This window comes from Pezoporus occidentalis, unplaced genomic scaffold (genome assembly GCF_034315485.1).
Source record: "Pezoporus occidentalis ecotype Australia unplaced genomic scaffold, CSIRO_AGI_Poc_V1 ctg40, whole genome shotgun sequence".
NCBI classification, from domain to species: Eukaryota; Metazoa; Chordata; class Aves; order Psittaciformes; family Psittacidae; genus Pezoporus; species Pezoporus occidentalis.
In genome coordinates, this window is record NW_026915725.1 from 3,491,202 (window position 1) to 3,514,984 (window position 23,783).

General features: G+C 38.3%; 1 protein-coding gene across 2 annotated transcripts in view; it reads right to left on the minus strand.

Annotated features, from left to right (window-relative positions):
* The window catches only part of PLXDC2 (plexin domain containing 2), a 259,999-nt gene that overhangs the window by 14,752 nt on the left and 221,464 nt on the right, over nt 1–23,783 (minus strand). For both annotated transcript variants that reach the window (XM_062633687.1, XM_062633688.1), the window contains 3 exons: nt 16,954–17,014; nt 13,968–14,121; nt 12,510–12,548 (listed from right to left, as the gene is read on the minus strand). In XM_062633687.1, the coding sequence (XP_062489671.1) occupies nt 12,510–12,548; nt 13,968–14,121; nt 16,954–17,014 (254 nt within the window). The remainder of the gene's footprint in view (nt 1–12,509; nt 12,549–13,967; nt 14,122–16,953; nt 17,015–23,783) is intronic.

Sequence of the window (23,783 nt, forward strand, 5' to 3'; positions counted from 1 at the left end):
TAACAGATGGATGCTATATGACCCTGGAGTCTTCTAATCTTGGTCTGAATGGAACACTCATCATACCAAAGTATTACAAAAGACCATCCATCTACTAAACTGATACCAAGAGGCCACTCATTCTATGCTCCCATCAGGAGAAAAGATGGTTGTCTGTCACACAAGAAACTTGTCAGCAGGGCTTGCAAATAAGTGACAAAGTGTTTCAAAAACACTGCAAACCTTGCAGAAAAAGTATCTCAATAATTAGACAGCATCTCTACAACTACTGTGATCTTGTGTAATTTCTACTTTGGACAACCTGAAATATTACAGCAAGTACAAACATGGTGATAAGCAATGATTTTTCAGCATCCTCTTAAATAAAAGTGCTGTTCTACTGCAGGCAAAAGAGCAATTCAGAAGCCCTAGGTTTAAGATATGCCAGAAGACTACTGACCATTTGGCTTCACAAACATACCATTCACCTAATGCTCCATCTGCTTTCTGCCTTTCTGGCAATCCTTCAAATCGCCTCCGTGCCTTTCCCCATACAACACCTGTCTCCGGTCCTGCTTATGAGAAATTTTCTTTCAGTTCCACTTTAAAGTTTCCTCTCACCATGCTTGTTTGCTAAGCTGACTAATGAAAATTTTCTTATTTCTGTGATCATCCTCTTTGTTATGCCATCCCCCTGAACTATTTGTTTGGTTTTCTTAGAGTGGCATGATCTGTGTGGTCAGTGACTGTCCCTTTGATTTGTTCTTGGAAAACATCTATGGAGTTATGGATACCACTTCAAACAAGTTCCTGTTATTGTTGTTAATAGTAACAACAACAACTGTACATGCTTTATTACTATTTATCAGATTGTCAGTAGACCATTCCATGCTATATATTAAAAAAGAGAACTGGAAAATAACAGAAAAAAGGTTTATTGACCTATGTAGTGTTAAATGCCTTGTATCAGGGATAATAAAAGAAAACAGGAATGGTTAATCTCAGTGCACTAGCTCATGCATCCACATATGGCAGCACTTTTCTCACCAGATCAAGGAAGGCCAGCATGGCTTGTCACCGAGCGGATTGCATGGCACCATAGCAACAATAGGGAGAAAAGGAAAATGAAGATGCATTATCTTAGCCAAGAGATATTTCTAACTATTACATGGAAGTGAATCTATGGGGAAGTGAAGGGATTCATGTACATTTTCCCTGCTTTTGCCCCTGTTTCCTCAATCATGAGTCAGGACAGCTGAAACCCTGCAGTGATGCTCTGCTCTTTCCCATGAAGTCAGTGACACGGCTTGTGGAGTAGGACTTAAGTAACAGACTCAGAGGATAAAGAAAAATAATCTGATAATTTGAGAGGCTAAACTAGAATCTGGGAGGCATTAATGAATTTAAGGAAATATCACAAGCATGTACCCACACTCAGACACTGCCTAAGCCTGAAGGTATCCTTCTATTCACTGAAAAGTTCATTAGTACCTGCTCACACAGGAACTTCAGGTTTAATTATGCTGACTGTGGACATAAAGTTGGAGTTCAGGCATGAACAGGATCCAAGAACCAGGCCTCTGCGTGCCTAAATCCTACAAAGGATTTCTTAGCTTTCTTAAAGCTTAGTTCACAAGATACATGAGTTTTAAAAAAAGAAAAGCAGTGTCAGCCTTATTTGATTGGGGGCTTTGGGGTTGCTTTTTTTTGTTTTGCTTTGTTTGGGATTTTTTTTTTTTTTTTTTTTAAACACAGTACATTCAGGGAAAATTTCCAGGCCGTCCTTTACATTGCAGTGAAAGAAAGGAGACAGAAAGGAGATATTGCCTAGAATGTGGAAGGTCCATTTTCAATGTATTCCCACCCAAAGGGCACTTAAAACACTTGCTGGTAGTTGTAGAACTATGTAGCAAAGGGTGCAAGATTCAGTGAGGAAGCAGGAAAGAAAGGTGACCCTAAAAACGGTTCCTCTAACTTTCAGTCAGCAGAGTCTTTTACTTGACATAGCTATTAATAATTTATTAAATAGCTATTCACTTCCAGCTGAGAACAGATGAAAATATACAAGCTCCAGTCTTAATTTCTGCTCATGCATTGTAATAATATTTAGCACTTGCACATATATTTCAAACAGCCAAATAAATGCAAATTAAGCACTTGAAAGGCCATCAGGAAAGGTCTGTTTTATTGTAGATGCTCTGGGTTGGGCTATTAATTCCCACTGATGAGCAGTTAGTTGTGTGAGTCACCCCACTAAGAAGTAACTGTTCCCTAGAAGGGACAAAGGATTCACAGTTTGTTTGTCTTATAATTGCCTTTTTGGCAGCTTCATACTCTCTACTCTTCCCTTCAACAGCATATCCGTGCATCATAAACTATTTTGTCACTTGTACCCATTTTCACATCAATTTGCACTAAATGAGTAATCTGTACACTTACTATGTTATGGTTGAAGACAGAACATCATATTCTGCATATTAAAAACTACTGGACTTCAGTTAAGGTCTTAACTACTCTGTAAAGGACATCAAATTAATCTCCTTTGATCCAATATTTTCCCAGTGTTTTACATCCAGCTTTGCAAATGAGAACAAAGTACCTTCCGAATAACACAGGTGACAACTGCCTGCCCAGATTTCTACTAGTCTAGGGTAGAGCACTGCATGGACATCAGTGCAGTGATCAGAATGCAAAATGCAAAAATAATGATATACAAGAAACGCTTTTCTTAAATGACAACAAGTGTAAGTAACTTGTAATTTCCATAATCGAAATTCAGTTCATTGACCCCAGGGCTCAAATACTCATGAGAAATTGATTTCACTCTCTTTACACTGAGACAATAAACAGTGTTGTCAAGTTTGAAAATACTCTCTGCTACAAAATCAACTGACAGTTCTTTTACAAAGCCACCAAGGGAAATGGATGAAAAAAAAAAGGACTCTGAAACTTTCAGGTGCAGAAATTTTATTATCACAGCACAACTGCTGTACCAGTCAAGGGTAAACCCATGGGAGGATATTTGTCTTATGACCAATACTTTCCCAAAAAGAGCTCTCTCAGTGGAACTTCCCCAAACTTTCCTTTTCTTGTTCTCAAAAAAGCAATTGTTGCACATAATATGCTCCATATTTATAACTCCTCCCAAACTCTTACATGCAAACTCTTAAGCAGAAGGAGCATATTAATGTCTCCAAGGTTAGTCCTCATTAGGTGCTGAATGATAGAACAAAACCAGCAAGTAACTTTTTCACCCCCAAATATAAAGGCACACAGTACAAACATGACACAACTGTTCTCCTGCTGGAATGTAAAACTGAAAACACAATAAAAACGTTCTCATTGTTTGTATGATAAACACACAAAGACTATATAACCTTTGGTTTTATATGCTTATATTATGTCTCTAGTTACAGTTGATTTAGCTTCTTTTGGAGTAGGAATAACCAAAAAATTCGAGGAATTATGAATAAAAATCTTGCCCTGGCCCATGGGGACTGTGATGCTGGCTTTAATGGGAACAAAGGTGTGTACACACTGCAACCACCCTTTAAAGTTTTTTGTCTTTATGATATTTTCTCATCATTCTTTTTCTCATTATTTCATGTTACCCATTGAGGTCTGCAAAATAATGAAACACACTGTTTTCTGATATCTAAGTTTAACGTTTACACAAAGTTTCTGTTGTGATAGTTTTACATATGACAAATCAAAATTGTGATACATACATTTTCACCCTCATGATGTGAGATGGACAAGAGTTACCAGAGAGTAGTATCTCTCTCTGTGAGAGAAGAGATACAAAAATGTTTTACTGTGAAATTGAGGAAAAATAGGCAAACATCTGGTACATCCTGGCTAGAAACTTTTTTTTTATATAAAGTAACATGGAATCAAAGGCAAGTGATGGAAAAAAAATTGGATTTAACTTTGTGGACTTGGAAAATACAGCTTTGCTATTTCCCACCAAAAACTGTGTTGTTCCCTTTTACTCTTGCATTTTGATCAGATGGTAGAAAGCTCCAATTCAAACTGACTTCTTAATGCACATGCATCTTTAAGGGTTAAAACACAATACCTCATTGGAATCTCCTAATCTCCTGACTGGCACAGCTACACTAGCAAATCCAGGGATATAGATAATGTAAAGAGCAGCAATGAGCCTAAAGATCACAACTCTCTTCTGAGGTTTGCTGTTTTTTCCCCCTCTTTTAACCAAAAGAATGAATTTTCAAAGCATACCCTGAATTTGTCATGAGATAATGAACCCAGCAATTTCTTCTCATATAGAAATACTTTATGATAAAATGAGTGTTTGCTGTTACATCACATGGCAGCAATTGGACAAATTCTGAGTGTTCATCAAAACCCATGATTTTGTTAGCTGGTTGGACAGATGAATACGACACTATCTTATGGGTATGAGAGCATTAATGTAGCACTACTGGTACAGAAATGCTGGTTTATTAAGTTGACTGTTTCTGGCATTGTTTATGGCAAAATGGGTCTGGATACAAGTGCCTGAAAACAGCTCCTACATATGAAGTACCCTGAAAAAATATACAGGTTCAGGTATAACCATGTCTGCAGTGCAGACATATACTCTTTTACTGCTTATGAGCATGCACTACATATATTAATCATTACAGAAACAGAATGTGTAATAATATTTTGAGAGCCTACATGAAAACATGCCATTTTTTAATAGTTTAGTTGTTAACTGCAGACCTCCCCTTGCATTCCCCAGTGTACATGTTAGATAATGACTGTTTTGGTATTGGCCGTGATTTTGAAACTGTAGCATGTCCAGCTTTATAAAAACACATTTATTGATTAAAGTAGATCATGCCATACTATTAATACTAATGCAAAATGAGTAGCTTATTGTTCTTACAAAAATCCCACTATTCTTCAAATACTAGCTTCTAAGTCAGATATAGATTATTATTGCTATTCCTTTAACTATAAAATTATTATAGAATCACAGAAACTTGATGATCCCTAAAGAAAGCACCATTTAGGCACTTAAAACTTGCTGTGACAACACAATAAAACATTTTATATTGCTCATAGGGATGCCATCAGAGACAGCAATTTACTGGGTAAAATGTATCTCAGTCTGAAGTCCTGAGCTGTGAGGGAATGTGAGATCTACTAAAAGCTGATTTCTTAGCTGTCCATTTCTACTTCTTGGTAGGGTGCTGGATACCACTTTAAAAAGTTATGTAAATTCGATATATAAGCAAAGGCATGTACAGTTTAGGGTAGATGATATTTGATGTATCAGAAAACTATGATAATATATATCAATCTTTTTAAAAGTCATCTAAGCAAGGAATCAAGCGATTTTCATCCCTCTCCAAGGTTTATTTCAGGGTAATAAAACTGTTTGCCAGTGATGGTACTGGAACATTCTGAGTTTGGACAAATCAGCTGAAACTGGCAGGTCAAACCCATCTCTCCTCACTACTATCCCCTGTTATTTGTCTGATACACTACCGTACCTATGCTAATCTCATTCAATTGTCCTTTCCCCCACAACTGTTCTTTTCCATAGCCATCCTTTACTGATGGCTGGTTGGGTTTCTCCCATCCAGTAGCTTCAGAGTGTCTGATAGCTGTTTCCACGTGAGAGATCTCTACAAGCCATTTGGCAACACCTCCTCGCCATGTGTTTGCTCTCCTCTTTGGACAGACAAAGAGCAGAAATCCTTTCCTGCTGCATGGTCAGGGGATAACCAGCACATACAGATCCAAGTTCATTCCACCAGCTCGCCATTCTATTATGTATGTCATTTCTAGCCTGGAAGCTGTATTTCCCTATGACTGTGGGTTTGAGTAAATATGCTGTGCAAAGAGGGAGGACAAAATATCTGGGGCAGCTTACAGTGAGCTCAGCAGAGCCACTGGATTTTTCCCCTCTTTTGGGCCTCCATCTACATCTGGAATGTGAGTGTACCAGGAGAATGCTTATTTTATGGGGCAGGTATATGGTTCTTCCAACCTAAGCTTTTTTCCTGTACATAATGCAGATTCCTGAACTGATGATTAATGACCTACATATAGTGACTAGGGGACAAAACAAGGGAATGTACAGTTGGAAGGATTCTCCAGAGGCTCAGAGGAATCTCCATAAAAATGTTCTTTCTACTTCTTTTAAGAACAGCATGCCCTGACCTTCTCAGCTTCTTCACAGCAATGGAGTGCAATTTTCTTGATTTGTGGGTTCATTCCCTTAGTATTTGTTAACATTTTGAGGTTAAGCCACTGCTACACTTTAGTTGGTGTCATGATGATTTACAAAGTTATGGCTCAGCTAATGCTTTAAAAACTGGCTTCCAACTGCATGCAAGAAATGAAAGGTGGTCTTTGAGTAAGAATATTATGAACTGTAACCCACAAATCTTGAATTCAGTGTCTGGCTTTGCTATCAATTTTCTATAGGACCCACAGCAACTCCGTAAGTATCATCAAGGCTGATCAACTGCTTCATGCAATAAATGGATGAGAGTGAACTAAAATCAAATCCCTCTGTTTATAGGATGACAGCATTCTAAATACTTCAGCTAAGGACTTTCATTTTTCTGCTCTAAAAAAAATTCACCACATAACAGTACAACAGTTATCATCAGTATTAATTTTAGGTTTTGTCACTTGAGGACATATAAGCTATTACATTAGTAGCATCAAGCAGTGGCCATTATGACACTCAATATTGTGCCATGCCACTTGGCAAGGCAGCTGAATGCTGCTAAATCCAGAAGAGCAAAAAGTTATCAAATTATAAGAATTTCAATTCAGTGGCCCCACTGACTCAACCATACTGAAAGCAAACACAAGACCATCAGGTCAAGTGGTCTGTTCCTCTCTAAAGCTCTGTCTAATGTTTGCAAAGTTACTTGCCTTAAAAGTTTATCCAGTCTACTACATTTACCCCTCCATAAGATCTTAATTTAGATTTAAATATGGTTTTCATAGTAATCCTTTGAGCTGGTAGAAAGTCCACAAATTGTATTTATATCAGTTAGTTATGTGCCTTTACAGCAAAGTAACTGTAAGAGTAGATTCTTCATATCATTTTATATCTGGCTTAAAAAAAAACCCAAGAAACTAAGCTGGTATGTTAGACTTCAATGTAAGTTGAAGTGCCTACACACAGTTCTTCTGGTTTGGCTAAACTGTTTTAACATCATGCTTATTTAACCTAATGTGGTTTATAATGCCTAATATATAATGTAAGAATGCAGAGAATAAAATGTGGAGACATATGAGCATTTCTTAGCTTGTAATGTACAGTGTGAAATACAGCACGAGAAGACTCATAGACTCCAGTTACATTTACTTGTTCCCTTTGGAATTTTCCCCCTACTGAAATATAAGAAAACACCTAGTATGCTGTTTACAAAGCTCTTTCAGATTTATTTGGCAATCAAGGTGGCTAACTGTTCTTGAATCTACCTTTCTTAATATTCTTACCCTATTAACATATTTCTATCCATCACCATCTATTTTGATTACCTTTTTGTTCTGATAATTTTCTCTTTTTCTTCTATTTCCATCACAACTGAAACTGTTCCAAGGCTGCCTCTTGATAAGTTTTTTTTTTTTATAGAAGCATAGCTTATAATACAGAATAAAATAAACTTTATGACAAGCTGTGTCCAAGGAAATCCTTGCTTGCCTAAATTCTATGAACTCTATTTTAGGGGAATATGAGCAGTTCTGAGTAAGTAGAACATGCAGAGGTAAATATGTAGTTACATAACCCATAAATCCATCTCAACGGGATTTTTGCAATAATGGTAAAAACCTTAAATCCTCCCTTTTTTTTTTTTTTTTTGTGACAGAAGAGTGGTAGAAGAGGTCTGAATCTTGGCCTGCCAAATTTCTGGACAGGAAGAGAAATAGAACACTTCAGCCAGGACACCCTGAAGAGAATTAATGTAGGGAAACCTTTGGTACCTACAAGTAGAACGCCAACTCTTAGCACATCATTTAGATTTTTCTCTGTGACTGACAGAGATAGGCACTGCTATATAGCAACTTATCCCACTTTGGGCACTTCCTTAATGATGACATTAATTATTCCCTCTTGCCTATTGCTTGCCACTAGCTATGAGAAAGGCCCCAAAAAACAGCTTGTGTCTTCCTGGCTAACACCTGATGAGGTGAAAACTCTGGAAGGTCATTAACTGTGGCTAGACCAAAATCTGAGAATAAAACAAAGACTTTTCCTGTGGATCTTACCCTATGCAAGGTCTCCATTAAAAAAAATTTAAACTACCCCAGATTTTAGGTTTAGCATTGTTTAATTTAATGTGTTTCACTTTAAAACGAGAGGACTCAGCCAATCTGTAGTGACTTGTTACCCTGAGTTAGCTGTTTTGGACTATGTGGTGATAATAACTTTTGTTATATCAAAAATATTTGGTTTCCCTAAGAGGTTGGCTTGTGTGTTGAAATAGGTCTGATTTTATGGATCATTTAGAAACTTAACATATTAGAAATAAGTTAGATGACTACAAGCTGTCATGAACACATTCAATATGTTGCAGCTGGAGTTCAGGGTACACAAGAAAAACAGAACTGAGCCTTCTCTATAATTTGTCAAGAATTTCAATGGCAGGAAGAGCTCAGACCACAATTTTTAAGGGAAATTAAGAAGACAGATGACTAATGTGAGCTAGTTTCCAGACATAGGGAGCTATGAAAAAAAACCCAAACCCCCCAAAAAACCCAACAAAAAACCTTGGGTGAATTTCTCACCCCATACAAGGTATAAAAAAGTATTTTTTTTTTTTTTTTTAAACCTGGGTCTGCATTTTGGTTATTTCATACTGAGTTTCCTAGGCTTTCAAGACCAAATTAAGCTCTGCAATAGCACTAACATTAAACTCACAAAAGTTTGCACCTAGACCATCTTTGAAAAAGTCCTCTACAGACTGAAGGGATCAGGTCTCAAACATTTTCTGGCACTACATATGCCGGAATGGGCTTGTTCACAAAGAAATGAATGAGAAGCGTAGCAGTTTCTCTGACACTTACTGTCCAACACACATACACTTTTCTTTTGAGTTATAAAGCTGAAGGTCTGACAGGGACTCGTAGCAATCAAATCATCACAACAAAGTGTCTAAAAAGGTCAAATAAAATGTCTAGATGTGCTGGCCAATCATCTAAATCATTCACCAAAGAGTTCTCAACAAGAAAATATTGCATTACTGTGTAGCCTTGGCCGATTACTCACAATTTTAATGAAAAATTAGGCTTTTAAGCTGTTTAGTCAGCTGTGTTGTGTTACATGAAAACTTGAAAAACAACAGAATCTGCAATTAATTACAGATGTGCTGGACATCTTAAAACTTACAAAATGCCTGTTATTTTAAAGAGAATGAAGATTAAAAAAAATCACAATGATATTCAAGTTGTATTTTAAAAAAGTTTAGGCATATATGTATCAGGCATCTAGCATGTGTCTGTGAAGAAAGAGGGAAGTCAGGAGAAACATAAACAAGCAAATTTGAAATGTACATTAAAATATGCCCACAAGATCGTTGGTGAATTATAGCACCAACTTGCAGGTGATTTTCTCATATAAGTAAAAGGTCAATGCAGTTTGACCTGAACCTGAAATTTAATTTAAATTTAGTTGCTGCTTTCCAACTATTGGTTTCAAAAGTTCTAGGCGAGGCGAGATGAAGAATTTCTATGGAATCCTTTTGTTGTACCTAACCAGATACTGACTCCTATAATCCAAGGACACATCAAGCTATAGGCCATCACTGATCCAATTTAGCTTTGGTTTTCCATTATGAAAGGTTCCCCTTTATTAAAGTTTTAAAGGATCTAGTGTGAGAAAGTAAAGACCTTGTATTTGTGACCTGAAATAATCTAGTCTTTATAAAAGACTGACAAATCACAGAAAATCAAAGAATGTGCCTGCGGCTGCAGAGGTTTTATCTGAGCCTAATCTAGGGGTCACTGGAAAATTCAATGTATAATTGAAGATTCATCAAAAAGAACCTCCCACATTAAAGGCTACATTTACTGTGTGAATGAGAAATCCTGGTGTGTTGCTTTGCTTCTGTGTTGTTTGAAGTCAGCTTCTTTTTTTTTCTTGAATTTTGAGAATAAAAGAAATAGCTCAAGGAAAATGAATAATCACATCAGGTGTTGATTTGTCCTCCTAAAATGCAGCAGCTTTCTCCGTGGAAACGGACTTGCTAGATAAGTGATGCCACAAACCCTGCTACCTCAGTCTACCAAGTAGGCCACAGCCATTGCTTGCTTGCTCTAGTATTCAACTTTTTGTTTGCTTTCACAGGGCTTTTCTTTTCAGATCTTGGGCAAAGGGTAGACGAGTGAAAAAACAGTCTTTGCAATTCCTAAATTGAAACTTGCATGTGTTTTCTAAAGCTCACCTTCCGAATTATTTTTCATATAAGAGCATATTATTTTGAGGGCTTTCTGAGGTGCTGGTCCCAGGCTAGCCACCTGCCATGGAGCAATGGCTCATAGGGCAGAGTGTGGGCACAGTCCAGCTGGGAACGCGTGCAGAGCAAACACAGAAAGGGACCGGAGCACTGACTGATTCACCTTGCTATTGACCTTTAAGAGCACTGAAGCACTTTTCACAACAAAATAAAAAGCCATTTGATTTCAAGAAGAAGAAAAGAAAGAAAGGTTCATGGACATTTCTGTGGACAAAATGCTTAACAGTACCACCTTGAGTTTATAGATGATCCCATTCCAAGGGATCACTTATGTGTCAAAGCCATGTCAAGCCATGGCAGCAACACTGCCAACAAATGGACAATTCAATACCAATTACAGCAAGCGACCAGCTATGCTGTGGTCAGTGACAGCAAAATAACAGAGAAGCAACTGTGGCAAGGAAGGGGATGGCAAATGCCTCCTGTGGAGTGAAGAGATCTCTAATTTGAGGGAAGGAGAGAATAATGACTGAATATTACTGAAAAAGAAATGACACTAAAACAGACCAAAATGCTATGATATCTGCCCACTCTGTTTTTTTCAAAACTTGAATAATTCTGCAAGGGCCCTGAGAAACCACTATGCCTCAGCTGTCCTGACCTGCTGCAGCTGGGATCTCTGCCCATGAGGTTAGGAACTCCATGTAAGCTCAAGCCCAAACCCAAGCTACATTGTAGATGAGCCTGATCTATGCCCATCTCTGATCTTGTCTCCTGGACCAACTTTGGTTCTATGCTGAAGGTAGCTTGTCTCCAGTCCTGTCCATGGGCCATGTCTCTTGGTTAGACCTTGAAGCTGTGTTAACAGAATTTTCTCTGGTCCTGTTTCCTTTAACTGCTGAACAGAGTCCCTGTATGGACCCAGTTCATCATCTCGCTTCTCTGGCACTGCTGATGAAAGCTGCTTACTTTGGTCCTTGCCTGAGCTGAGCTGAGCTGAGCTCTGAGCTGAGCTGTGCTGAGCTGTACTGTGCTGTGCTGCTGGCTGCTGTGCTTAGCCTGCTCCCTCACTGCTCTCAGCTGTGCCTTGCTGACCTGGCTTCCTGGCTTCAACATAGACCTGCCCCACACTTCAGTCTCAGCTGAAAACACTAGACTGGGACTGACCTCAGCTGCTGGACTCACTCTGCCCATGGTTCCTGCCACGCTTGGCTGCTGATTCCACTGCCCCTGGGAGAAGCCTGATGCTCCCTGCCAGGAGGAAAGGCAACCAGAGCCAATAATATTCCTCTTTGTATCAGTGGAAATATAATTTATTTCAATTTGCTCAGCAGATCATCCTCTGCTTTTATAGACCATTCTGAAGCCCTCAGAAACCAATCCAAAGCTTTCCTTTCTCCTCAGCGAGCTCTACATTGGCAGTGCACATAGATGCAGCCCACATCCAGTGCTATTCTAACTAATAGCAAAATTCTCATCAGTTTCAAAGGGAGAAGGAACAAACCTCAGGTCTCAGTCCTTGAACCCAGAAAGAGAATAACAAAAGCAGTCCTCTGCAGATCATCGTTTAACAGAGGCCTTTATCAGTAAGACATAGTGATCTTATTAATGTACATGGGGAATGTGCATGGAGAAATGCAGGATCTCTGCTAGCACAGAGACACAAATATAACATGTATATACTTATTAACAAAATGGCATGTAATAATTGGCTACTATGAATGAATTTCTAACAATATTATTATTTAGAACTAGCATCATATCCTCTCAGTATAGTTAAATACTACTATGTTATTATAATACAGCTAATAACCATGTTAACACAGTTAAAATTTATTTACTATATCCATATTTGGAAGTTAATTAAACCTGATGTTCTATTAAGGAGTTATAAAGAAAGTTGTAACTGTTTAATTTACTAAGCAGTTGTTAAGCTTATTTGCCCTGCTTCTCTTCCACAAAGATGTGGAAGGCTGAAGTCCCTTGGGAGACTGGATAATGCTATTTCTACAGTACGATTTTGATTAATGGAGTTCAGTGGGTTATAAATTGACACACTACTGACATTATTTAAAGAAAAAAAAAATCATCTCTTACCTCCATTATCTTTTAGGTGCAGAGCTATCTTGGTGTCATCTATAAAGGAAAATCAAAGTTAATTGTAGAAAAATGCATTTTTCTACATCATGAGTCATTTTAGGACTGACTTTCTATTGTCAAAGAGATTCCACTATTGGAAAATGATTTGAGAACTAGATTCTAGTGTTCTTATACTGAGCAACACTTTACTTCCTTGCTACTAAAAAAAACATTTATGAGATGATTCAAAATACCGGTAAAATAAGAGGATTCAAAAAACATTTATGAGAGGATTCAGAAAACATTTATGAGAGGATTCACAATACTGGTAAATAAGGGTGCTAAAGTCTGCCTCATAACACAAGTAACTGTGTTACATGTTCAGACATAGCTTGAGCATTCTAACATACTGAGGACTATATGAACCAACATATGACAATAAAATAAAACAATTACTTAGCTCCTCTTCTAAGAATCATAAACAGGTCTGCCAGTTTTAATTCCTATTTATTTCCATATTCCTCTTGTTGTGACCCTTAATGAACAAAATACCAGGGAAAAATGCTGCTAATGTACTCCAAATCCTGCACCGACAGTTTCTAAACTTCTCTTGTTCCACACAAAACCAACCTTTCTTGTAAGTAGATTCCCACCCTGAATTCTGTTCTGCTCAGATTTTCCTGTCACAGGCCACTTAGAAAATCTGCCTGTATCCAGTACCTTTTCTTGTGTTTACATACAATTCCAACAGAAAACTCCCCCTGTCCCTATTTTATAGATGTTGTTTGATTAATCTGAGTTAGTTTTTCTAACCCGCTGAATTCTCTCCAGAAGCAGGAAAGCAGGATATTTCATCCACAGAAAGACATGATTTAAGCAGCCAGTGGAACTAGGATGAGAACTGACACACCATCCCTTAGCCAGTTAATTTGGTTGAGAAGCCTACAGAAACTATTTCACAACAATGAGCACTACATGTAAAGAACAGTGTGAACTGACTGAAGAATTTAAAGAGGCAAATTTCAAAGAGGTTTTTAATTTGGGTTATCATCTCTGATTTTAAGCTGGTTAAATAAAGTATCTAAACGGATTAAAAATTCATTAAGTCTGTGATGGGAGTTTCTTCACTAACTTTAGCAGGGTCCTCTCCTTCTACTACTTCAACAGGTTTTGGACTATGGCCTTTTGGTTAAAAGAATACAAAAAACTTATTGTAACCACAAGTTCTCCAGAAGTCTGCCTGGCTTGTCCATGCCTCTCTAGCACTGCCTTCTTCTCCAGTATTCCCCCCTACACCTTACTATAGCAAGAACAAGTTGCAATTTAAAAGCAGCAGCAGACACTGCAATTCCCCATTCCTTCCACTGCCCCAAAGAGGAAAGGTCAACATGAATACATACTTAAAGGAAATAATTTTCTTTTAGACTTGTAAATGACAGGTTTACACTACAGAATAATGCAGTGTATATACTTCACCTTCTGTGGGCAGGCTAGTTGGCAGGTGGGAAGTGGTGGACCCTCTGGTGGTAGTTAAAACTCTGAACTTTGTGGTGGTCGGCAGAAGGGTGGTGGAGGAGTGTAGAGGTGTTTCAGTTGTATCTATATTCTTCTCACAAATCTTATCTTTTGACTGTTAGGAAACAACAAAAACAAAGAAGAGAAATCTCAGTGGACACTGCCACTGAATGAAGAATTTCAGCATGGACAAGCTGTCAGGATAAAAAGAATGAAAATGTAAACCCTAAATCAAGGTATTTCAAGAGCTTCCCCCCCCCCCTTTTTTTTTTCTTCTTTGAAGTGCCTCTATGCAGCATTCAGCAACATACATTTTTTATTTAGCTGCAAAACTTACAACTCTCAGTTGTTAATGACAAGGCTTCAAAGTCATCCCTGAATGTAAAACATGTTATTCCCCCCAATCACATTTTAGCATCTAAGATTATCACTCAAATTTTCTCTCTCCTATTCTGAATGATCACCGCCATTGGTGCATTGGTGATGCATGGGAATTAACTTGTAGCTCTTCATAGTGAGTAATATGTAGTTAACTGGAGCACTTAATTAGGCTTTACACACATACAGAAGAATATGCGTAAAATGTGTGCATGTATTCAGCCCATAGAATATTTATATGCCACTAAAGAACCACATATTCACTACATGCCCTTAATTCTATATATCAAATTTCCATGGATTATATGTATATAACAATTATCACATAAAATATAAGGATTATAAAACATGAACTATGAAACAATCATACAAATGATTAAACTATATTGGCACACCACGAATAATATTCACTATATTGGCACACCACGAATAATATTCACCATCATATAATAATTTAACTTATATTTTCATGGGCAAATATTTCAATACAGATCTCAAGTTTGTTGTTTGTTTGTTTATGGACACTTTTAAAATTCTACAGGTGCAATAAATATTTTCTTTTATGGATCACACAGTTTTGTAGAAAAATACATCCAAGTAACTGGTAGCAAATTTGGGACTGCCCATAACTCCTGCTGTCCTTATTCATTTTAATGAGAAGTGGAGTCCAGCAAAGCCTGTTAATTTTACTGAGATCTGGCTTTAAAAGCCCAGTGAGTGTTGTCTTTCTTTTCATATGTATGGGTATTTTATTGTCCTTTGTTTTACCAGAAACAATATATTAATTGAAAAAATGTATTCATACCTGCAGTTAATTATTCTTTTTCTTCATGTTTTACCTTGAAAACCACTGTTAATTTCACTGATTCAATTTAATAAAAATTTAGCTCAAAATCTGTATCACAAAGAAGGAAAAATTACTATCCGAATCCTCATTATTCATCATCTTGAATGAATGCATCTAAAATTAACCTCTGTATGGTAATTACTGATCTTTCATTGAACTCCGGTCAGCTCAGGCCTTATTCTGGAAGATGCTAAGTAAACTGTTGCTTCTACTCCAGAGAGCTTGAAAGCTGGATTGTGAACAGCAATTAAGAAGCCTGAAACTGCAAATCAAACTATTAGTTTCTCAGACACACCACATTGATAACTTTCCTGTCAGATCATGTACTAGTGCTCCTTTGAGCACTAGCTGTCTTGAAACAAGAAGGGAGAAACATAATAGGATGCCACTGTCCTGCAGAAAGCAGGTTTTGGATATCATCTACAGGCACAACTGAGTCCTAGCCAATTACAATATGGATTAAAGCAATACAAGGATTGTGCACTACAACAACACATACTCCCAGTAAATCTGTTGTATGCTCTTGAAGAGGGTGTCCTCTGCAGACAATAAATCTCACAGAAATTCTGTTCTTACATCAGCAGATTACAAACTGCAAAGCTGAAGCTTCAAGACCATATAACAAGGCAGACGTAGGATGCAATAGCGGATGTTATCTTGCAATTACAGTTGTAAGAAAAGAAAAATAATTATTCCATCAGTCTGGATTTATATCATTACTTCTCTTTGCTTCTACTGAGAATAAAACAGAATGTGCTTTTCTAACTAGACACTTGGGGCTATGTTTTGCCCTCAGTTTCACCTGACATTACATTTCAGAAGGGCTATGTTGCTGAAACTCATGAGAGAATTTAGCCCTTGCAGCCAAAATGGAAAAGTAACTGCTCTTTTTATGGCCATCAGGAGATTAAAAGTGTCATAAATTAATTTGTTTCTATTACCACAATCCACAAATAGAAAAGAAAAAAAAAACCCAAATCAAAAAAATCCAATCCCCAAACCAAGAAAACCTTCTAAAGGGAGTACACTGGGAAAGAATTAACAGTAAGATATTTATATGTGTGTTTTGAAAGTGAACTGCTCTTGTCTAGAAGTACCCCAAATTATTATTTTGGAGGAGGCACAGCCCCTGTTTGACAGTCTACCACTAACAGAGTCAAATCTCATTCTCTCACCCCCTCTCTACAAAAGGAAATCCAAATGCCATGTAGCGTGTTTTTTTTTGTAATTATTTTTATTATTTTTTTACCCCCCCCCCCCCCTTCAATTCACCTCTGTAATATCTTTTGTACTAAATGATTTGGCAAGATTCCATGATCAAAATGCAATGCCTGTTTTTCACTTGAGACTACTATGGCAGAGGATTTTCTGAGGTGAGAAACATCACAGTTTCTCCCCCTTTTAAGGCAAGGGTCAGAGATCTAAGAGAAAAATGTTGCAGGGGCACTGTTTGGGACAGGCTTTCTAGTATTTTCATTTTTTATTCAGGGTATTTTCTCAGAGATAAAATTTTTACTTTGTGTTCATTTTATTCCCTCAAATGGTGAGAGAAATTGCTCAGCCTATTTTTCTTTATTATGCCTTACAATGCTTCCACTGAATGATAAATATACCATGTCTTTGGCCTTGAAACCATGCTCCATAATCTGAATAAATTAATCAAAAGCATCATAAGGATACAAATGGCCTCTGATGGGCTGAGGATGCAAACTACTCACATACCTCTTCAGGGCAGCCACTGTCTACCCAATCTTGCCGGTGACGGTCAAATCCACTGGAACATCTTTTAATGATGAAATAGATAGAAGTTGTCCAGGTGGAAATAGAAGGAAAACAACAAAAAGAAAGGAAGTGAGAGGAAGAGAAGAAAATGACATTGAGAATAAATAAGTAAATGATGTGATTTATTTTAAAATCAATATGATTTATGTGGTATTATATTTATTCAAGAGGCTGTTGCTTGCAATATGAGCCATCATTTAATTAATTTCAGTTAAAGGTGTTTCAATAAATATTACATTTTTCTTTTACTTATAGTTTTTAAATAGGAGTATCTCCCTTCTACTGGATAACTACTCTTAAGACTACACTGAGCCATAGCATTTTTAAGTTTGATGTCAGCCATATGGATGTAAATTGGTTTAATTATTGCTGTCCAGACCTCTTAGCCATTAGCTTCTTAATCCCTCAAAGGACATAGTGAACCAGCCACTGCTTTTATCATTGGATTATAGAATGGTTTGGGTTGGAAGGGACCTTAAAGATAACCTAGTTCCAACCCCTCTGCCATGGGCAGGGACACCACACACTAAACCAGGTTGCTCAAAGCCCCATCCAACCTGGTCTTGAACACTGTCAGGGATGGAGTGCCCACAACTTCTCTGGGCAACCTGTTCCAATGTCTCATTGCCATCACACTATAGAGTTTCTTCCCAATATCTAATCTAAATCTACCTTCTTTCAGTTTAAATCCATTACCCCTTGCCCTATCACCATTTGCTCTTGTAAAAAGTCCCTTTGCAGCTTTCTTGTAGGCCCCCTTTAGGTACTGGAAGGGTGCTAGAAGGAGTCCCTGGAGCCTTCATTTCTCCAGGCTGAATAAGCCCAACTCTCTCAGCCTGTCTTCATAGGAGAGGTGTTCGAATCCTCTGATCATCTTTTAGGCCCTCCTTGGGAACAGTTCCAACAGATCCACATCCCTCTTGTGGCTGGGTCCCATGAACTGCACACAGTACTCCAAGTGGGGTCTCGCCAATGCAGAGTCTCCTTTTGATGCAGCCCAGGATACAACTGGCTTTCTGGGCTGTGAGTGCACACTGCTGGCTCATGGTAAGTTTCTCATCAACCAACACCCCCAAGTCCTTCTCCGCAGGGCTGCTCTGAATCTCTTCTCTGCCCAACCTGTTGCTGTGCCTGGGATTGCTCCAACCCAGGTGTAGGACCTCGCACTTAGCATGGTTAAACTTCATAAAGTTGGCATCAGTCCACCTCACAAGCGTGTCAAGGTCCCTCTGGATGGCATTCCTTCCCTCCAGCGTATCAACCAAACCACACAGCTTGGTGTCATCGGCAAATCCCACTGTCCGTGTCAGCGACAAAGATGTTGAACAAGACCGGTCCCAACACCAATCCCTGAGGGACACCACTCGTTACTGGTCTCCAGCTGGACATTGAGCCATTCACCACAACTCTTTGCATGCGGCCATCCAGCTGATTCTTTATGCACCCACTGGTCCATCTATCAAGTTGATGTCTCTCCAGTTTAGAGATAAGGATGTCATGCAGGACAGTGTTGAACGCTTTGCACAAGTCCAGATAAATGACATCAATTGCTCTACCCCTGTCCATCAGTTCCATAGCTCCATCATAGAAGGCCACCAAGGTGACCTGAGACATCAAGATACGCATATATTGATGTGATCACTGTTCACAGATTAACATAACAGGTCTTCTGAACAGCCTTCATGACTATTCAAGAATACCATCTAGTTGTTCCTACCTCCTCATTAGCTGCAGAAAACTTACATTGCATGCATATTATCAGATTTGGTGAGGTTGATAAACTGCTTGCAATATTCTTTCTCCTTTGTGACATGTAGTGAAGAAATTTTAAAGCAACTTGTAACACTTTAATATAACTGTTCCCCTGGCAATCCCCCTTTCACAAAAGTGCCATCAGTATTTATACAGTAACTTAGGGTTTCCTAGACAAAAGGCAGAGTTACAAAGAGAAATCATTATTGCAACAGCAAGCAAATAGCTAAACCTTGATATCTGACTTCAAAAGAGATTCTCCAACACTTCCTGGTATTTTTTCCAGCATGGCACCCATGGTCATAACTTACCTGACTGTACAGCAAGTAACCTTCTCACTGTCTTTTAATAAAACTAGTCAAACGAATTGGACCACTGTTATGGTTAGCTGTATTTATGGGGTAATTTTTTGTTCTAAATGAACTGAAAGATGCTGAGACATGCCAAGTACTACCCTGCTTCGAAAAAGATAAACAGGTGCATTTGAAAGAATGGAATGGTGGAATCATTTTTATAGTAGGAGAGTATGTTATAAGAGGATGTAAATAATGTTAATGACCTACTTGGAATAATAAATGTCTCCATATTGTAATTCTGAGCAGAATCTACAGTATCTTTGACAAAAGATTTTGAGCAAATGTTGCACTGATCCACATTATACCATTTGCAATGTGGAAATTCCTCCCCCCCCCACCCCCCCAAGCCCGAACAGGTGCCAAATATCGCCCACTCTACAGCAACTGACTTTTCTAAAAACCTATTGCAGAGAAGAATAAAGATGTCCAAACCAGATATGTATTCCAGAGAAAAACAGTGACCTCCTTCAAAATGCATGGGAACAAAGGCCACTGTAAAGAGCTTTTTGTTGTTGAATAATAGAATCACCTAGGTTAGAAAAGACCTTTAAGATCATCAAGTCCAACCATTACCCAGGATTGTCAAATCCACCACTAAACCACGTCACTAAGGGCCTTGTCTACATGGTTTTTGAACACATCCAGGGATGGTCATTCCAGCACTTCCCTGGGCAGCCTGTTCCAATGCCTGAGCACCCTCTTGGTGAATAAATCTTTCCTAATTTCCACAATATTAGGAAATTATCTTAATATCATTCAATCTAAACCTTCCCTGGCTCAGCTTGAGGACAATACCTCTTGTCCTAACACTTGTTAGTTGCAAAAAGAGACCAGCTAACTCCTTGCTCCATCCTCCTTCCAGGTAGTTGTAGTGATAAGATCCCCCCTGAACCTTCTCCAGACTTCTCCATCCCCAGTTCCCTCAGCTGCTCCTCATAAGACCTGTGCTCCAGACCCTTCACCAGCTTTAGCTGCCCTTCTCTGGACTCTCTCCAGCACCTTAATCTCTTTCTTGCAGTGGGGGACCCAGAACTGAACACAGAATTCAAGGTGCAGCCTCACCAGTGCTGAATTCAAGGGGATGATCACTTCCCTGGCAACACTATTTCTGATACAAGCCAGGATGCTGCTGGCCTTCTTGGCTGCCCAGGCTGGATCATGTTCAGCAGCCATCAATCAGCACCCCCAGGTCGTTTTCCAATGAGCAGCTTTCCAGCCACTCTTCCCCCCAGCCTGCAGCATTCCATGGGGTTGTTGTGGCCCAAGAGCAGGACCTGGCACTGAGCATCTAGCCTATCCAGATACCTCTGCAGAGCCTTTCTACCCTCCAGCAGATCAATGCTCCCACCCAGCTTGGTGTCATCTGCAAATTTACTGAGGGTGCACTTGATTCCCTCATCCAGATTGTCAGTAAAGTTATTAAACAAAATTGGCCCTAATACCAAGCCCTGGGGGACACCACCAGTGATCAGTAACCAGCTAGATGAGACACTATTCATCACAACCTTTTGGGCTTGGCCATGTAAGTGAACCTGTGAGCGAATTCGTGCTACCTGGGGAGCTCAGTGCTGCCTTTGTCATGCTCTGTCCATAAATGTTTGAGAAAACAAGGAGGACCTTACTAAGCAGAAACACACTACGACATGGCATTCCAGGTATGAACAGAACATACTTTTTTGAAGTCTGTCTCCTACCTACTTTTCTCTAAAGTCTGAAGAGCTTCATTAGCAACTTCTGTACCCATCTTGATGGAGAACTGGACTAACTTTCGGATGTATCAAATACTTACAACACATTGTGTTTTAGTCATACTGCTCTAGCTAAAGTCTAATCTGTTTGTGGATACTATGTACATCTGAAAATCAAGCCCAACATATGGCATCAAGCCATTCCATAAATTCCTACAATAGAGGTATCCACATTAATTCAAACTTAGCTGTACTTAGACCTAGTAGGGATTAATGATCCTTTTATCTTAGATTTTATCATATATCTAAATGGTGTTAAACGCAAGGCTCCAAAGACTAAATGAATAAAAGGCACACTCCTCTATAGTTCTCAAGTCTTTTCTGGGAAAAAAAACCCAACAACCTACTGAAAAATGGTGGTAACAGTGCTGAGGTTGATTTTCCCCCAGGAATTAACAAACCACCAAAAGCTGAATGCAACATGCAAGGGCTTGGAATGGCTCTTTCAAACATGTGACACTCTTCAGATAACCTTATCTGAAAGAAAAATACATTAAACCCTGGACATTGCTTATTTAATATTTTCTACTGGTGAGTCCAAGCCCCAGCAGCTTTATCTGGAATAAGATAGGCTTCAAACAAACCTGTTTGTGACCTTCCTTTGAGGCATGTCAATAAGATGTCAGCTGTAGCAGGTACTATCATTGCTGTGTTGGTGAATTACAGTTCTGGGAACTGTCATTTCAGTGCACCACCCGCTTTACTGACCGCATTTTTAAGACCATTTAGTATCATGATGATAATTCCCTGTTGCCATTAAAACATTGGAGCAGATTTGATTAACTATGCTGTTTATACCATCTGTCAACATGGCCATTTTGCAACAACTACATTTTCAAGTGATGACCAAAATCAGCTCCTAGGAAAGCAATAATAAAGATTCTCTAGGAAATGAGAATGGGTACATTCATGAAATGTTCAGAATTCCAGGTTGTGTGTGGAACTTGGGAGTACTGGTTCAGGAAGCAAAGGGAGAATTAAAGTCTCTGCATGTATAGCAATGACGATTTGGAATAATTAATGCAGCTGACTCTGAGTCACAAAAAAAATGTTAGAATCCTTTTGGTGAACCGTGCATAGCCAGAAAGGAGATGGAGATGTCATCAGATCTAGCAGATGCCATTTACCAGAGAATATTTAAATTACAAGTATCCATTCAGTGTATGAACTGAAATCCTTAGCTTCTTCCTTTTTACAAGAGTTGAGTGAGGATTAGTAGTAATAATAAATCAGATATCATGTATACAGAAAATTCATCAGGGTTTAACCTGTGAAAGCTAAAAACAATGGCATATTATGGAGAAGGAAAGGGACAAAGTTTGGATGGAAAAATCTTTTCACCAGGTTGAGCTAGCATAAAACAATCAAGAGCATTAAAATGCACAACATGTGTCCTTTAGACTAACTGTTCACTAAGATTTTTTTTTTTTTTTTTGCCAGGATATCTGCAATGGCATGTAAAGAATGGATTTCTGGGATCTGAAAGGCACTGCAGAAATCTGACATGTTTTCTTAAATACCATATAATTATTTAACTCAGTTAAAATGTTTATTGACTGCACTAAATAAAAGGTTAGCCTGGGAAATTAAATAGAAAATGGAACAGACAAAACTCTTTTCTGCTTTTAACCACTAAGGAAGGACCATCATGTTAGGAATAGATTAAGGCACTCGCTAGTTTGTTGGAATTATTAAAAGAATAGTTAGAACATTTTAAAGCGAAATTTCTTTCCAAGCTTATGGAGATAGAAAGCAAAATATAAAAATAAATAAATATAAAATATATATATAAAAAATACTGGAAGCCTTGAATTTTGTGTCCAACTGAAACAAACCCTAATCATAGATTTTTGGAGGAAAAAGCTCTCTATCTTTGTTCTCAGTCTGATTTTGCTTCCCTTTACCACAGAAGAGGCACCAGTTTGGTTCCTCACTTTCCTGTCACACTGTACTGTCTGGGAAGAGATTGTATTTTCATCACCTTGTTATTTTCTCTTTCTCTTGTCACAAATGCAGAACTCTATCACAGCTCGAAGCCTTAAATTCATATGAAGCGGAATGTGATGCTCCAAGGCAGTCTTGGCTGCAGCGATCATGAGATGGTAGAGTTCAAGAACCTTGGCGAAGTGAGAAGGGCATGCAGTAAGCTCACTGCCCTGAGCTTCAAGAGAGCAGATGTTGGCCTCTTCAGGAACCTGCTCAGTAAGGTTTCATGGAATAGTTAATACTTGATGAAGCATACCTGTGTCTGAAACACTGAATTCCATCATTGTCTTAACATTGTTTCCCTCTCAAAATTTACAATATTCAGATAATGATAAGGAGGATCAGAAAGGGGCACAAATTTCAGCAGATAACCTTCAACCTGATGATGTTTCCACAATTTTATATGATGGAAAGTTTGAAAAAATATAGCTACATGTTCTGCAATATCATGCAAACAGGGAAATGAAAAGATGGGTTTTCAAAAATCCCAGATCCCCTTTCATTTTACAGAAAAATTGAACACGAGTACTCTGACACAAGATGTGAATAAGCAGTAGGAAATAAGGACTCCCATTGGGAATTCTTGCTGTTGGAAGACCCTAAGAATAAAAGTGATCTAAAAGAAGGAGGTTTTATTTCCAATTCAATGAGAAAGAAAGGCAAAATATGCTAGTGAAAGTGAGACTTGACAGAGTTCTGATTAAAGAAGAACAGTAGGATATTTTCTATAGTCTTAATGTCAGTTACAACAAAGGAAACATGCTGAAAAGCAGATAAAGAAGCTTTTGCTAAAGGCTTTGATTTGAATAACTAGAAGGAAAAAGAAAGCATGAGAGGAGTCTATTTATAAGATTATGGCATCAGAATTTCCAAAAGAATCAAAGAATGTGTTCTCTGGGAATTCACACTAAAATTAGTCTCCGATACT